Source organism: Lagopus leucura, unplaced genomic scaffold (genome assembly GCF_019238085.1).
Source record: "Lagopus leucura isolate 7727_CA_CO unplaced genomic scaffold, USGS_WTPT01 2-67_obj-0_obj, whole genome shotgun sequence".
NCBI lineage: Eukaryota > Metazoa > Chordata > Aves > Galliformes > Phasianidae > Lagopus > Lagopus leucura.
Genome location: NW_024969240.1, coordinates 1,990 through 16,865, shown reverse-complemented (window position 1 = coordinate 16,865; position 14,876 = coordinate 1,990). Strand labels below are relative to the sequence as shown.

The following is a 14,876-nucleotide window of genomic DNA, read 5'->3' as shown; positions in this document are numbered from 1 at the left end:
GTGGAGGAAGGAAGGAAGGAAGGAAGGAAGGAAGGAAGGAAGGAAGGAAGGAAGGAAGGAAGGAAGGAAGGAAGGAAGGAAGGAAGGAAGGAAGGAAGGAAGGGAAAAAAATGAAAAGAACGGCACAGGCCAGCCCTTCCAAATTAAAACAAGAAGCCCCGAAGTTTTCCTTTTTGGTACTAATATTATTTAACATTTAAAAATCCGGGAACTTCAAACAAAATTTCTGCAGGGAAAAGAAAGAGCAAAGAGCTGTTCTCTGGAAACCATTTGTTCACAACTCGAACTGTGCCGTTTTGGCTTTGTAACAAAACTGAAGGCGCTCAACCCTGTCCCTCCCTCCCCCCGGCATATATCTTTTCAGCACACATTTTAAAATAAATATTCTTACGAGGCTTTCCAGAATGCCTCCTTGTTATGAATTGATAGGATACAACATCCCGCAGCTGCGCCTGGAAGACGAGATTCGATCCTTTAAACACCGGGATCACATCTGCGGGGAAAACCATTACCGCTGCTCCCTCAGCCCCGCGGCCGCGAATGGCAGCGCGGTGCCGGGGAAAGGCCGGGCAGTGGACACGGGGAGCCGCTCCGTGCAGCCGGGCGGCCCCGGATTTGGAGTATGGAAAATGGTCCCTTTTTTTCCCTTTTAAAAATACTTATTTTTTTCCACTGTCTTTCCCCTCAAGCCCTTTTAATATTACCGATCTTCCCCTCCCGCTACTCAGCAAGTAAAAATAAAGCCAAGTGCGCTCAGTAAAGCCTTCCCTGAAGATTTTAAGGGGAAAAAAATAATAATAATCCAGGGGTCTATTCGGGTGTGTCCAGCCTGAGAAACACAGGGCGAATCCGGACGGGTTCTCTTCCCGCTCGACGATGAATTCAGCCTCCAGCACATTTTCGTAGCGCATTTGCTCAGCGAGGCTTTCCTGCTGAGAAATTCCGTTCGCCAACAGCGTTCATAAACGCAGACAGCATTTGTGCTGCAATCTCCTGCTCCGGAGTTTTCAGCAGGTGCCAGAGCTCTCTTCGGGGGCATACATTCGTGCGTCCATATATACGCACTATGAAATAAAACGACGCTTTGTCTATTCAAAACCAAAAGAAACAACAGAGAGATGCTGAGGTTTTAAACGTTCCTATGTTTATAAGGCTTAGACTCGGTCCGAGTGTATTAATTATCATGCTTCAACCTCTGTTTTCTCGGTGGTTTTAACGAGATGCTATGGTGCAAACTGCGCTGCTCGTCCTTCATAAGCTGCACTCCTCGGCCGGGTTATATCCGTACATATGGTGTGTGTATGTGTGTACGGTGTGTGTATGTGTGTATGGCGTATGTGTGTGGAGCTGCACGGGTCAGAAATCACTTCGTTCCCTAAACACAGAATGAGGTGCCAGCACTTTACTGAAAGTACAACGCAGGATTGACATCTATGGCCACGATAGTCCATCAGAAAACAAAACAAAACAAAACAAAACAAAACGGTATCGCTGAGCGCACGGCTGAAGAGATTGACCTCAACAAAGAAACGCGTCGCAGTCGGTGTGCTTCCTCACCTCCGCGCACCCAGCGCGGTACGTCCAGCCTTAATGACTCCATACTCCTTTCCCGTCGCCACACTCCAACCACCCCCCAGCTCTCTCCATCCAGCAGCCGGCCGTCCCTGCCAGGTGTCCCGCCGGGAGGGAGCAGCGTCCGCAGAGATCCGCGGGCTGAGCGCCGTGGCGCGGGGCGATACCCTCACCCAGCCCTGTGCGCTCCGACTCCCGCAGCCGGAGCGCAGCGCAGCAGCAGCTCGTCACTGTGCCGCACGGGGGGTCACCTGGGGGAACTCCAGGGCGTTACAAAAACGCGTCCGGGGAGTGTTTGTTGCAGGTCCCCTCGACACGACAGGCACCGGGCGGGAACAGAGCCCGGGGCTGCCCCGCGGGGTGAGATGGGGCCCAAGTCCCACCCCTCTTCACCCACACCACGTGCAACGGCAGAAAATGGCTTCAAAAAGATTCAGTAGCCACAGGGTCAGGCCGAGCCGCGCGACCCGTTCAGCAAAAGCAGCGGAGGGCCGTCTGGGTGCGCGGCCCGGTGCGGCCGGGAGCCCACGGGAGCGTCCCGGGACAGCCGCTGCTCGCCTCTCCGCGCTGCTCTCCTTTTTTCCTTTCGTCTCCATGCCAGAACACTGGAAAGAATTAAGTTCTTTAAAGGTTTGCATTTGAAACCGTGGCTGGAGTAAACTATGAATCAGGTGTAAATAATTACCAACGTCAGGAAAGCAGCAACTGCTGCGTGTGGTTTATTCATCTCTTTTTTTTTTTTTTTTTTTTTTTTTTCCTTTTGAGTCCTTTGATCATTTCCATCCTTAACTGTTTGCCAAATTCACATCTCCTTAACGTGCTGAGAGCCCTCTGGTGCCCACAGCCCGGATCGGGTCCGTACCATTAGCGCTGAACGTAGGACGCTGCCAATTCGCAAAAGCCACCAGAGCCTCTCGGCTGACGGCAACGGGGAGCACGTGAGTTACGAAGCAGAATAAATGGTTCGAATACAGTGGAGCCAAAATCGAACGGGAGAGCTCCGCGGGGCAGGACAGGCGGGGTTCGGCCCGAACGTACGGAAATGGAAGCAACCATGGAACAAAAGACGCGCAGAAAAGGGAGAGATGCGGCCACAGATCACACGCCGTACAAACAAAAGCCCGGGGCTGATCCCACCCTTCCATCCACGTTCGCTTCTGCCCTCGTCCACCTCTCTTTTTGCCTACGCTGCAATTTGAACCCATTTGTCTCCTCAGAAAGCCGCGGTGGAAAAAGGCAAAAAAAGGACTTCTTTCTCGTGTGTGTCCTCTTTTAAAATCTCCCTGCACACCGAGACACCACCGGAGCATGTTCTGGTGCTGTAAACGTGTTTTTATCACGCCGTAAATTCCTGCCCCTCTGACAGAGCGGCCGGAAATGTAAATCACACCGTGGAGCTGAAGTTATGAAAAAGTTCGTTACGTTTCTGCGTCCTAAGGACGATCGCGGCGCTGCGGGGTCGGTGGAAGGGGGGCTGGGGGAGGAGGGGGTGAGATTGTTTCTTATTCTCCCTCTCTGCCGAACTGTGGCTCCGCGGTGCCGGGGACTTTGATGGGAAGGAGCGGACAATGTGCAGAGTCCCTGCCCGTGACACCCAGGCCACCGCCACTTGGGAGGTCTTTCGGCCTAATGCATCCACAGCTAACTGCTCCCAACAGGAGGCTCTGCGGATCAGCCGGGGTCACAATTACACTTCTGCTAAAGGCAAGGGCTTAAAGGGGAAAAAAAAAATGGAGGGGGAGAGAGAGAGAGAGAGGAGAGAGGGCTGGGCGAGCGGTGGAATTAAAACTTTTCACTTCATCTGAGGCAGGAAAGGCCGAGAGCGAGTGAGGATAGCAGGACTCGTTCACACGAGGCATACGCGGGGGGGAGGTGGGATCGCCCCGTCGCGGAGGCCATGTGCCCGGGGATCGCCTGGCCGGAGGGCTGAGACGGCACTAAGCCTCCGGGGGGGCTCCGCGGGAGCCGCGCTGCAGCCCGCGCTCCTCACCGCAGCGGCGGAGACCGGAGGAAAGGGAGGCGGGGGTTCCCGGCGGCCGTGCCAGGAACGGAGCCCCCCGCCCGTCCTCCTCGCGCCCCGCCCGCTCTCCCTCCCGTCCTTCTGCTCTGCCTAATCCCCTCTCCCTTCCCTCCCACCCCCCTGCTACCCGCAGACCCGGCAGCAGCCGCGGGTCCCTCATCCCGCTCCGGCCGGCTCTGCACTTTCCCTGCCGAGAGACTGAGACATCGGTAGGGCCGAGCCTAGCCGGGGGCATCCCGCCTCGCTCCGCAGCTCTCCCCGTTCCCGGCCATACTTGGGCCAGCGGCAGCCTCTTACCGTCCGACCCATCCGGCTCACCTCACCCTCCCCGGGTAGCAAAACGCCGTCCGGAGGCCGCCCCTGCCCCAATGATGCCCCAGTGATGCTCCCGTCCCTGCCGCCTCCCTCTTACCTGAAGAAGACGTCCCGCTGCGGGCTCTGAGCGCACTGGAGGCGATCGGGGAGCTGAAAGCACCCCGGCGGAGGGGGAAGGGGGAGGGGGGCGGGGTGGATGGTGAGACACGACCCCCCCCCGCGCCCCAGGAAGAGCAGGCGGGAGGAAGAGAAGGTGGGAGACCGGGAAGGTTTTTTCCCCTTTTCTCTCTCCGCTGGAGCCGAAGTGACCCGCAGTATCTGGAGAAGGTTTTTGAAGACGTTCAGGAGGGAGGGAGGGAGGGAGAGTTTTCTGCTGAGAAACTCAATCTGCCATACAGTAGCGGCCGCGTCTGGAATCTGTCACTGCTGACAGCACCGCAGGGCACAGACATGATCTTCCGCACAACACTGCAACTCCCCAAAATACCCTCCTCGCTCCCAGGGTGTCTACCGGGCTGCACCGCGCGCCTTCTCCAAAAGGGGGAAATCGGCCGAGCCCCGAGCAGCCGAACACCGCGAGCTGGGCGAGAGGCAGCACCCCCGCACCCCCCTCCCGCTATTGGGAGCACACCGCCGGGGCGAGGGGCGATGGTACGCCCTGCCGGTGCAAAGGTCGTGCATGTAAGCGAGGGCGCCGTGAGATCGCCGAGAATGACTTCAGTGAATAATTTCAGAGACTGTTACGGCTTCGGGTAATTGCTGCGCGGCTCTATGAGAACCGCATTGGGGCAGACTCAGGGCCGGGCCGCTCGCATCCCCTAGTCCGGCCCGGTTCCACTGCGCTGCCCCCCCTCCCGGTTGCGTGGTACCCCTGCGAGCAGCGCTCCCACAAAGCCGCGGGGCCGTGGGCTCCGGGCTGGGCTGGGGGTGGAGGGCGGACCGATTTTATGATTATTTTTAATCTCTTCCGCCTCCTGTACTTTCTGGCAGAGCATTTCATTGTCTTTTAGGCTCGTTTTAGAAAGCTGCCACGGGTTTGCACGCTTGTTTGGCTATTTCAAAGCTCACCATACGCAGCTGTTTTAGCCTATGGCCACATATGGCATGCGAGTAGGGACCCCTATAGGAGAGTCGTCCTCCCGTTACCCCCACATGTTCTCTCAATGTACGCAGCCAGGAAGCCACCTCTATGCTATGCATTAAAATATACATCCATATTTTTTCTTTCCCGAATCCTTCGGGCAACTCAGGGTCCGCGCATCCTCTGCACGGCACCCACCGGTGGGAGCCGCACGGCGCGGACGGGAGCTCCGCTCCCATTGTTCTGCGCACACAGCCGCTCCCGGCCGTGCTGTGCCACACTGGGATCTACTGGTGCTTTCCGGCTCGGCTTCGTTCCATGGCGTTATATTTTCCTTTCCTTTTACTGTTTTGGTTTTGCACCGCTACTCCTTGCTCGAATCCGGGTGCCGGTGGGCGCGATGGGAAGCGAAGCGCAGCTTTACCGAATCACAAAGGAAATGTTCCTTTTCCTTTCGAGATTACACACAGACACAGCGGAGCGTTGCCGAATCTTAGGGGGTTTTGTTTTATTTCATTTTATTTTGCTGGAACAAATAAATGGAAGTGCGTGTTTTAATTAATTAATTAATTTCTTTATTAGGATCACGCGAGCGGATTTTAATTTTTTATTCTTTTTTCTCCTGGAAAGGGAATTTTTTATTCAGAGAATGTGACCCTGCATCCGGAGGGGCTGCCGTTATCTCTGTTTCTGCAGACGGCTCCAAACGCTCTCCCACCGCCCCGCCCTGGCAGCAGCAGTGGCTGCGGCGCACAGCGGGCGAGGGCTCCGGTCGCCTTACAGAGGTATTGCTGGCATCTCCTCGGGGGAAGACGAGCGGAGAGAGTGGCACGAAACGTACAGAACAATAAAGTAAAAAGTTTGGGGAAGTAAGCTTGGCACTGTCGGTCCCGCTGAGTCATAGAATCGTGGAATCATTAAGGTTGGAAGAGACCTCTAAGATCATCTTGACCAACCCATCCCCACAACGGCCACTAAACCATTTCCCTCGGTGTCACATCTCCGTGTTTCTCAAACACCTCCAGGGACGGTGCCTCCAGCACACCCTGGGCACCCTGTGCCACTGAATCACCGCTCTTTCTGAGAAGAATTTTTTCCCAATATCCGACCTGCACCTTCCCTGACACAATTTGAGGCCGTTCCCTCTAGTCCTAACGATAAAGCCCAGGGCTAACGCCTGCGCCTGGAGCGGGCCCAGCTCCCAGCGTGCCAGGACTCGGCGGGATGTATCAGCAGGTGCAAGGCCATCTCCAGGCAGCAGCAGCACTTGGAGCTGGAGCAGCCCGCTTCCCAGCTCTCAAGGAGCCTGCGGCTTCCCGCACGTAAGCGCTGCACCTCGGGGTCAGCTGCCGGGACATAAGGTGGAAATCTACCTGGCCCGATGTTTGCTTTGGAAGCGAGCATCCACGCCGGGAGACGAAGATAAAGCCAGCGCCGGGCCGGGGACTGAGAGGAGCAGGGGGAGCGCCCGGCTGCAACAGCGGCTTTTGTTCTTGCTTCTCCCAGGGCCAAAGGAGCACACGGCGGTGGCGAAGGAGCCCCCAGGCTCGGAGCACGGCACCGCACCGCTGCCGGGCCGGGCCTGGAAAACACCGACGGGATGTCGCCCAGAGCGGGGATGGCTGCGGGCAGCGTGACGTCAGCGCGGCTTCTGCTCCGCGCCGCGAGATAGAGGCATCAGGGCCGGGGGAGGGAGACCCTAATCGTTCCCAGATGGCTCTAATAGCAGTTATAAAGACTTACACAGAGTCCGAGAATAAATTTGTAATCAATGCTCTACCATCGGATCATCAAAGCGGCAACTTCGGGAGGGGAAAATGAGGGTGGGGTGCTCTGGGAAGAGGCAGACATGCACGGCGGCGAGGCAGAGGGGAGCCCCAGTCGGGCTCCGCACCCTTTGGCTACAGTTAATGGGAACGCATAGTTCAGGAGCCCCGCGTTAATCTCCGTTGTCTGAAGCAACAAAGCCCAATTAGAAATGGAAAAGATTGGAATTCGCTGGCGAAGGCGCGTATTCCGGAGCCCACAAAATACAACAGAAAAAAAAAAAAAAAAAAACAAACCCAAAACCACCCCCAAAAAAAAAAAAAAAAAAAAAAAAAACCTGTATTCCAAATAAAATAAAATAAATGCAAAGCGTCGATAAGCCCCTCGTTACAGCAGAGGGGATTATGCCTGCAGGAGCGCAGAACGCGTTTCCTTCCCATCGCTGCTTGGAGGTTTCTCCTGGGCGCGTTTGCGACCGCCGGGCGGTACGTGTGAAGGAGGAGGATTAAGGGTGGGTTTCCGAGCGCGGGAGGAGGATATTTTGCTTCGAGGTTTTATTATTAACCTTCTCCCTCTCCTCCCCGCCCACCTTTGGGAATTGCCTTGGCTCAGTGGCATCCCCCGGGCGTGTTTACGTCCGTACAGCGCCCGCGAAAGTCCCGGCGCTCGTTACGGGGGTGTCTGCGGCTTGGGCAGAAGGGAGCCCATCACAACGCTCTGACAACGAAAGCAAATTAGCAGTAATCGTTGCAATCATCTCCTGACGTACAGAAGAGCTCCTGAAAATGAGCGGGCGGGGAAAAAAAATAAAAATTAACCAACAAATTTTAAATCACTGTTGTTGAGCTCATCTGCCCCGCTGGCATAAACACATCCCGCAGCCGGTGGCCAAACACGGGGCAGCCCCGGGAGACAGCGACCGGGGCTCGGCCAGCATCTCCACCACAGGAGCAATAGGCTTTGGGCGCCGAGGAGAGGCCCGCTGGGAGTACTGCTGTTTCTTTTCGGCGTGGGGGTAGGGGGGGAATAAGAAGTCATTTTCTCTAGAGGTGAGCACTGGGCCGCGAGCAAAGCCGGGCTGGACCCACCCGGCTACACCACATCACGCAAGGAAACGCTGCGGAACCACCGCACTGCCCACAGTCGGGTCCCACTGCAGCTACGTGCCCCGCACCTCCCACACAGCTGCCCTGAGGCCGAGGATCCCGTTCTTATCAGTCCCTCCGCCTCGCAGAGCAGGGCCGGGGTGCTGACATCCCGGCTACCATCAATTCACCTTCTGCCGCTCCGCTCCCCCATTTAGCCTTTTGCCGGCTCCGGGCTGTCTAGGGCTCTCGTGATTTAGCTCCGGGAATGACTGCTCCTGAGAAGACGGCAACATCCTCACTACCGAACAATTAAAAAGAGATCCTCCTTAGCGGGTCCGGGGGGACTCCCAGGACTGAAAAAAACGAACGTTTCGAAAAGGAGAGTATTACGGATCGGAAAACCTGGAAAGGACAGCTCTCGGCAGCAGCCCCATGCCCTGGCGAGTGGCAAAGACTGAAGAAGGCAGAATGGAGACTGGGGGCTGCAGAGCCCTCTGCTTCGTCAGCCCGGCCACTAGCAGGCAGGGCAAAGCAAACAAGGGGGAGATTCCTCTCTGCAAGTGCTACAAACAAAGGCAAGTGGCTGTAAACACGGCCCCACGCCGGAGCGCAAGGCCGGGCCGCCTGACCCGCCGGGAAGAGGGCACGGCCCTTTGGTCCCGTTGTCATAACCCCGCAACCTTCCCAGCGCCGGCGCGGGACGCCCTGATCTTGGCTCGGGCAATCGCACCTCTACCTCCGCTCACGGTCGGGGGGCGGCGGGAGCCACTTCCTCGGGCGTGGGGCTGGCGGGCACACGGCCACGGACCTGCAGAGAGAGAGCCAGCACGGGTTTAGAGGGCGCGGCGATACCGAGCCGAGGTTTATCACGGAAGAGGTGGAAGGGGCTGAAAAAAAAAAAAAAAAAAAAAAAAAAAAAAAAAAAAAAAAAGAAAAAAAGAAAAGGAAAGGGCTATGTAATTCGTGAAAGCTTTGGGAACCACTGAGTTAATAATACTAAGCTCACCGCAGCAAATCGTAAACCTGCCGTCCTGATCCCCACTCCGCGCGGAGCTCCGGCCCCGTTCCCTCTTCCCTGCTCGGTACGAAACTACCTGGGCCAACAGAGCCGAGAGCAGAGCCAAAATGCCCCGCCCGGCAGCCCTCTCCCGGAGAACACTGCAGGCACAGGGAGGGGGGAGTCGTCCCTTACCCCCTCCTCTCACTCGGGCACTGGGTTAAAAACGAACCTCGGAGCCATCTTTATAATTTAGTTTACTTCCGAATATTTTAAATATTATGAAAAAAAGCCATAAACAACGCTGTTATTCAAAACATTTTGAGGTATAAAACATAAAAAGATTTGGGTTTCTTTCCCCCCCCTTCTTTTTTTTTTTTTTTTTGTAAAAAACACACACAGTGGTTTATTGAGTACTTACAACGCTTACACCTTCAATATTAATTAGATTCCACTTTTTCCCTTATGGACGGAAGTGCACATAACCAATAACTGCTGAAAACATCTCAGAATACTGAACAACCACAACAAAATCACGACACGAAATACGGAGCCGACCGAACGCGGGTGCAACTGCTTCTGTTGAAATAGAACTTTATAATCCCAGGAATATTTATATCCAAACGGCCAAGTATTAAAGATACACTTCACATACACACTAATGCCAGGGAGGGTTTTTTTTTTTCCCCTTTCTCCTTCTCTACCGTTCTGTTTTCCCCGTGGGTTTTATACAGAGCAAATAACATTCACGGAACTACTAGAGACGTTATTACCCCTTACCAAGACGGAGTTTCCTCTTCATAGCCATCTATGGAATGCTTTTTCCCTCTCCTTCAAATATCCACATTTTAGGGGGGTGGGGGAGAAATTGCACATAAATAAGCGGGATGGTTCCGAACGCGAGAGTCCTCGGGGAGCGCCGAGCGGGGCCCCCGCCGCGCTCACTGCTTGAGCTCCAGCGCCCAGACGTGCTGCGGCCAGCCTGTCCGCCCTTTGGTTTTCTTATCGCTGCTGCTAACTGTGCTTTTCAAGATTTCGTTCTGGGAGACAGGATGCGAAGGGAGAAGGAGAGAGAGAAACAAAGCGGGGAGAGGAGAAACGAAGTTAGGCAGATTCCTGACTTCCTGGCTCGCCCCGACCGCGGCCCTGGAGAAAAGCTGCGAGCAAACGCCGCTCGGCCCGGGGCCTCCGCGCTGCGGGGACAGAGCACTGCTCGCGGGGCGGCCCTTCTGAGGGATGAGAGCTCGGGGCGCGCCGCTCGGGGGGCCCTCGGGGCTCCGGGACGGCGCCGCATCGCGCCGCACGGGCGGAGCCGCGGGCCTGCGACGCAACGGCAGCCGCCGAAACGCGGGCGAACGCGGCCCGAGCGCTCCGTGAGGCCCTGCGCGAAGCTGGGCTGGGCGAAGCGGGGCCTCCCGCTGAAGGTCGCGGGGCAGCTCCGGCGCGAAGGCGCGGCCGGGCCGAACGGCTCCGCGGTCACCGTGCCCCCGTCCCCTCGGCGAACCCCAGCTCTCGCCGCTGCCCACAACGAACCCCTCCCGCCCCGTCCCGCGGCACTGACCAGCTCCTTCTTCCTCTTCTCCTCCTTCACGTCCGTCTTCTTGATCTCTGCCTTGAAAGCCTCCGCCTCCCCGTTCTGGTCGTCCTTGGCCAGCAGGTCCATGAGGTAGGCGATGTAGCTGGTGGCTAGGCGGAGAGTTTTGATCTTGGAGAGCTTGGTGTCGGCGGGCACGTTGGGGATGCACTCGCGCAGCTCCGCGAAGGCGCTGTTGATGCTCTGAGTCCTGCGCCGCTCCTTGCGGTTCGCCGTGCCCCTGCGCTTCACCGGCCGGGGCCCCCCGAGCCCGGGCGGGCCGCTCCCGGGCGGCACCCCCCCGTAATGGGAGTGGTCCATGCCCGGCGCCCCGTTGGCGTACTCGGGGCTGTAGGACAGAGCCATGCTGTAGTCGGGGGGGGACATCTCCGGGTGGCTGCTGATAAGCCAGCCGTGGAAGTAGGGGTTCTCCTCGTGGCCGCAGCGGGTGGCGGCGGCGGCGGCGGCAGCGGCGGCGGCGAAGGGGTAACCTTCATGGTGCACCACCGGGTGGTGGGGGAAACCTCCCACCAGACTCATCGCCGCTGCCTCGCGCGCCCCGGCCCGCCCCCGGCCTCGAACGAAGCTCTCCCGCCGCCCGCCCCAGCCCGCCGCGCCGGCGGCACCGCTCGGCCCTCAGTGCCGCTCCATGGGGCGCTGCTGCGGAGTCCCCGCGGGTGCCCGAGCGATCCCCCCTCCCCAGGCGCCGCCGCCGCCGCTCATGCGTTGTGCCTCCACCTCCTTCTCCTCCTCCTCGCCCGGGGCTGGGTCTTCGAGGAAGCGCGTACACACGCGCGAGAGAGAGGAAAAAAAAAAAAAAAAGGAAAAGAAAAAAGAAAAAAAAAAGCGCTACGGAGAGCAGTCGACCAAACAAATGGGCTCGGCTTCCCAGCCCGGGCTCTTCCTCGCCTCTTGCTTCCCTGTGCTCTCGCTCTCAAGTCCGCGGCGGCCCGGCCGGGTGGTACTTACACGCGGGCCCCTTCCATACGCCCCGGCCCGCGGCCGCTCGCCGCTGCCCACACTCCCCTGCGCTCGGGGGCCGCGGTCGGCGCCTCTCCGCGCCGCGCGGCTCAATGCTCAGCACTCCGCTGGGACATCGGGGGGGCGGTGGCGGCGGGGCTCGGCGCGGCCCGGGGCACTGGCAGGGCTCCCCGGGCCGACCTCCATGGACAGCTACATGTTTAGGGCCGCTCGGGTTAATATATGGCGTCAGAGGCGGCGACCGCCAATGGCTGGCGGCGGGGGCGGAGTCCGCGGGGCTCCGCAATAAAACTTTTTGATGTCGGCCCTGCTAATTGCCGCGCTCCTCTGCCGGGATTGGCTGCCCCTCCGCATCCAGAGCGTAATTAAAACGAGGGGGGGGAAAGGGGGGGGAATTATCATGGAGGCAGAGGTTAATGCAAGTGTTTAGCAGATGCCTTACTGTAAAATCTTCGTTTAAAAAAAAAATAGCAACAAAATCATTAAAATGTAAATATCGGACAATCCCGAGCCAGGTACAGTATGGATGCGGGAGATTTCTTGGCAAAAATCGTTGCGATCGTGGCGTTCACGGAGCGCTTCGTGCCGCTCCGTAGAGGATCACGTAGAAGCGGCTTCCGAGGACACTGCGGACGTCCCGGCCGCGATGGGCAACACCGCTCCCGTGCGCTTAGCGCCGCGTAACGCGCACAAAGGGAATGAGGGAGGAGCGCACCGCGTAACGCGAACCGGGAGAGCGGAGCGCGGGTCTCGGGCTCAGCCGGCATGGGGCTTTCAGCCAGAGCAGCTCCGAGGCACCGCCACTGAACCAGGCACCGAGCGCTGCCCCCGGCCCGCGACTGCGCCCGCACCTCGAGCAGCGGTCCTGGCGCGGTGCGGCTCCAGACGTCAGCTCCGTGTTTGTTTAACTGGGCTCGGCGGTAAGTCACAGAATCTTCCTTACAGCGTGTTCGGAGCCTGCCTCCTCGCCTTTAGCGACAAATACAGATATTTTTCTCCGCATTCCCGCTCTGCGGTCAAAAAGAACAGAGCCCGTGGGAAGAACAGTTCCAGGTGTTTGACTCTGAGGGAAGGAAAGCAGACCCCAGGCTGCGACCCCCGGAGAGCTGGGAGATGAGGCCGACTGCTGTTATCCTCAGACGGAGCCGAGCATCGCTCAACTGTGGGGAAACACCAAATCCCCACCCTCCTGCGCACTGCCCGACGGCTGAGCTCATTCGGCGTATATTACAATGCGACCTCGCACTGTAGGCAGTGTGGAAAACTGTGTCAACAGGAGCCGAAAGGTCGTAAATTAAAGAAAGAGAAAGATAGAGACGAAGGAGCTGCAGAGGCGGCGGCGGAGCCGCGGGTCCTTCTCCTGCGGGAACACGGAGTTCTCGGGGCGGAGGCGGTGGGGATGCCTGGGGAAAGCACTGGGGAAGAGCAGGCGGGGAGCGGCCCGGCGCCTGGGGGAAGGAGCAGCGCTGAGCCCGGGATTCAACTCGGCCGCGCCCGGAGGCTGCGGGGCGGCAGGAGTGGCGGGCTCGGCGGGCACGACTGGGGAGCAGAGCGGGTGATGCCAGGCTCCAGAGGGAAGGGGAGAGCGGTGTGCAGTCTCTGGGGACAGTGCAACGGGACAGAAAGCGGCTGTGCGTGCGTATGAGTATAAATCCGTGTGTGCGTCCAGTGTACGCCATGAAAAGGCAAAGCCAGTCCAGACGCAGAACGTATGTAAATACACGTTCGGTCATACGAACGCATGCTTGCACTAAAACGACTGATAAATCTCTATCTCTGTATGCGCACATATGTTGTACTGTTCTAAGGAAATAACGCATCTCCGGTGCAGATTTTTAGATTGCAGTGAGGACGCGGGCACCACGCGTCCGTAGAACCCCGCGGAAGTCACCGGCACAGCGCCTACAGCGATGGCCGGCACACGGCGCTCCTCCGGCTGCGTTCGGCAGAGGTGCTTTCCTCGGTGCGGAGCAGAAGCGGAATTGCCGAGGCTGGGAGAACGCAAGGGCTGAGGATGGAGACATGCTCCTCTGTCCTTATTCGTGTAGGAGCTTTCTGACACACCACGGGCTGGACCGAAACTGCGGCAGCGTCCGTGGCACTGCGGTGACTCCGATAATGTCCCCTGTGATGAAGGGAACGGAGAATGTGAGACAGAGAAAAAGGAATAAAAGATCCGGGAGATATGGCTCAGAACACCGGTCTCGAAGCTCGAATCGTTATTGCTTAATTAGCTTTGGAGAAAGGGGCTCTCTCGCTAAAGCACCCAGCAGGACCATACATATAGTTTTCCTCCTATCCCCCAGAGATTGCTTATGCATTTTATAAAGTGAGTTTTAGTGCGAATGCCTCCTCTGTGTCCTCCCCCAACTCCTTGCCGCTCGGGCCGTGCTTTGCTCTTCGGCTGAAGCCGCCACAGCCCTACATAACGTTCACAGGACAAGGCTCAGGGGCAGCTGACAAGTTTTTCCCATCTCCCATTTACTGATTTGAATTTCTTTTCCCCCACTCACAAATCAGTCTCTTAGAAAAGGGGGAAAAAAAAAGTTAAAAAAAAGGTTTTTTTAAAAATGGTCTCCCCATATGTCATTTTTTTCCCCGCCAGGGGAAAAAAAAAAAAAAAAAGGTTGCACGTCAGGCGGGGAAATCTCTGCTGCCAGACAACACTTTCCGAGTTCGCCACAATTAAGAAGTTTTGGTGGCGACCGTGCCGAGGCTGCTTTTCCCTCCCCTTCACCCCAGGCTTTTTCTGTCTTTACGCACTTATCTGGGGGTGACTCTCCGGGGATGGCAGAGCAATCCCCCGTTTTGGGGGATGCGGAGCCGCCTGGGGTGCAGCGTCCTGTCCCGCTCCAAGCGGCAGTGAATGGCCCCTCCTTCATTCACCTTGCAGCTCCATTAACCCAAGGAACCCCCCAGCACCCCAAGGGCACCCCGGCCCTGTCGTCTCCACCCCCGGCTCTCTTTTCCTCTGGTTTTCTGCCTACCACATCTCTCGGCCGCCCGCTGCACAGCTTGGAGTAGCGTTTGGATTTATAGCGTGCGTGATGTCACTGACCGGCAGTGAGGGAATGGGAAAAGGGTGTAATCCTCGGATGGGTTTGGGGACACTGTGGTGCCCCGCGCCCCAGCGGCACTTCCTTCCTCTGAGACTCCACTCAGGAGTTGGTGAAAGACCACAAAGCCTCAGGAAAGTGGACTTCTATAAAGAGGCACCGGAGAAATATCATTTGAAGGTCAACCTGTCAGCGTGGGTTAATGAAGAGGACTTGTGCCTAATGGGCCTACTTATGCCCGCAGTTACGCTCAGGCAACCTCGATTTCAGCGTCTGGGGCAGAGGGCAGAATTGGGCCCACCAGGCCCGAACTAATTGCTGCCCTTGAAAGTGCAGGAACCCTGCTTTACGTTACTGCTATGGGGAATGAATGTCCAGGCATGATAACCTATGCAATGCATTAAAAAAAAAAAAAAAAGAAAAAAA

At 57.4% G+C, this 14,876-nt stretch overlaps 1 protein-coding gene and 2 long non-coding RNA genes across 3 annotated transcripts; 1 reads left to right on the top strand and 2 right to left on the bottom strand.

Moving 5' to 3' along the window:
* Window positions 1-4,287: 4,287 nt before the first annotated feature.
* On the top strand, window positions 4,288-6,765 carry LOC122194065. The gene is made up of 2 exons (XR_006183039.1): window positions 4,288-4,659; window positions 5,619-6,765. It is a non-coding gene; the product is annotated as an uncharacterized LOC122194065 (long non-coding RNA).
* A 2,319-nt stretch (window positions 6,766-9,084) lies between these two features.
* HAND2 (heart and neural crest derivatives expressed 2) lies at window positions 9,085-10,961 on the bottom strand. The gene is made up of 2 exons (XM_042894971.1): window positions 10,402-10,961; window positions 9,085-9,880 (listed from the first exon to the last, which is right to left on the bottom strand). Exons 1-2 carry the CDS (start codon window positions 10,951-10,953, stop codon window positions 9,782-9,784), a joined length of 651 nt encoding a protein of 216 aa, XP_042750905.1. The 5' UTR covers window positions 10,954-10,961; the 3' UTR covers window positions 9,085-9,781.
* A 258-nt stretch (window positions 10,962-11,219) lies between these two features.
* LOC122194066 lies at window positions 11,220-14,609 on the bottom strand. Its single transcript, XR_006183040.1, has 2 exons — window positions 14,382-14,609; window positions 11,220-13,519 (listed from the first exon to the last, which is right to left on the bottom strand). It is a non-coding gene; the product is annotated as an uncharacterized LOC122194066 (long non-coding RNA).
* Between the last annotated feature and the right edge of the window lie 267 nt (window positions 14,610-14,876).

What these genes read in the sequence shown, in the direction of transcription:
- HAND2 (XM_042894971.1), bottom strand. Translation starts at nt 10,953, where the DNA reads ATGAGTCTGGTGGGAGGTTTCCCCCACCACCCGGTGGTGCACCATGAA. An exon ending in AGAAGAGGAAGAAGGAGCTG is followed by an intron (nt 9,881 to 10,401) that starts GTCAGTGCCGCG and finishes CCTGTCTCCCAG; the next exon opens with AACGAAATCTTGAAAAGCAC.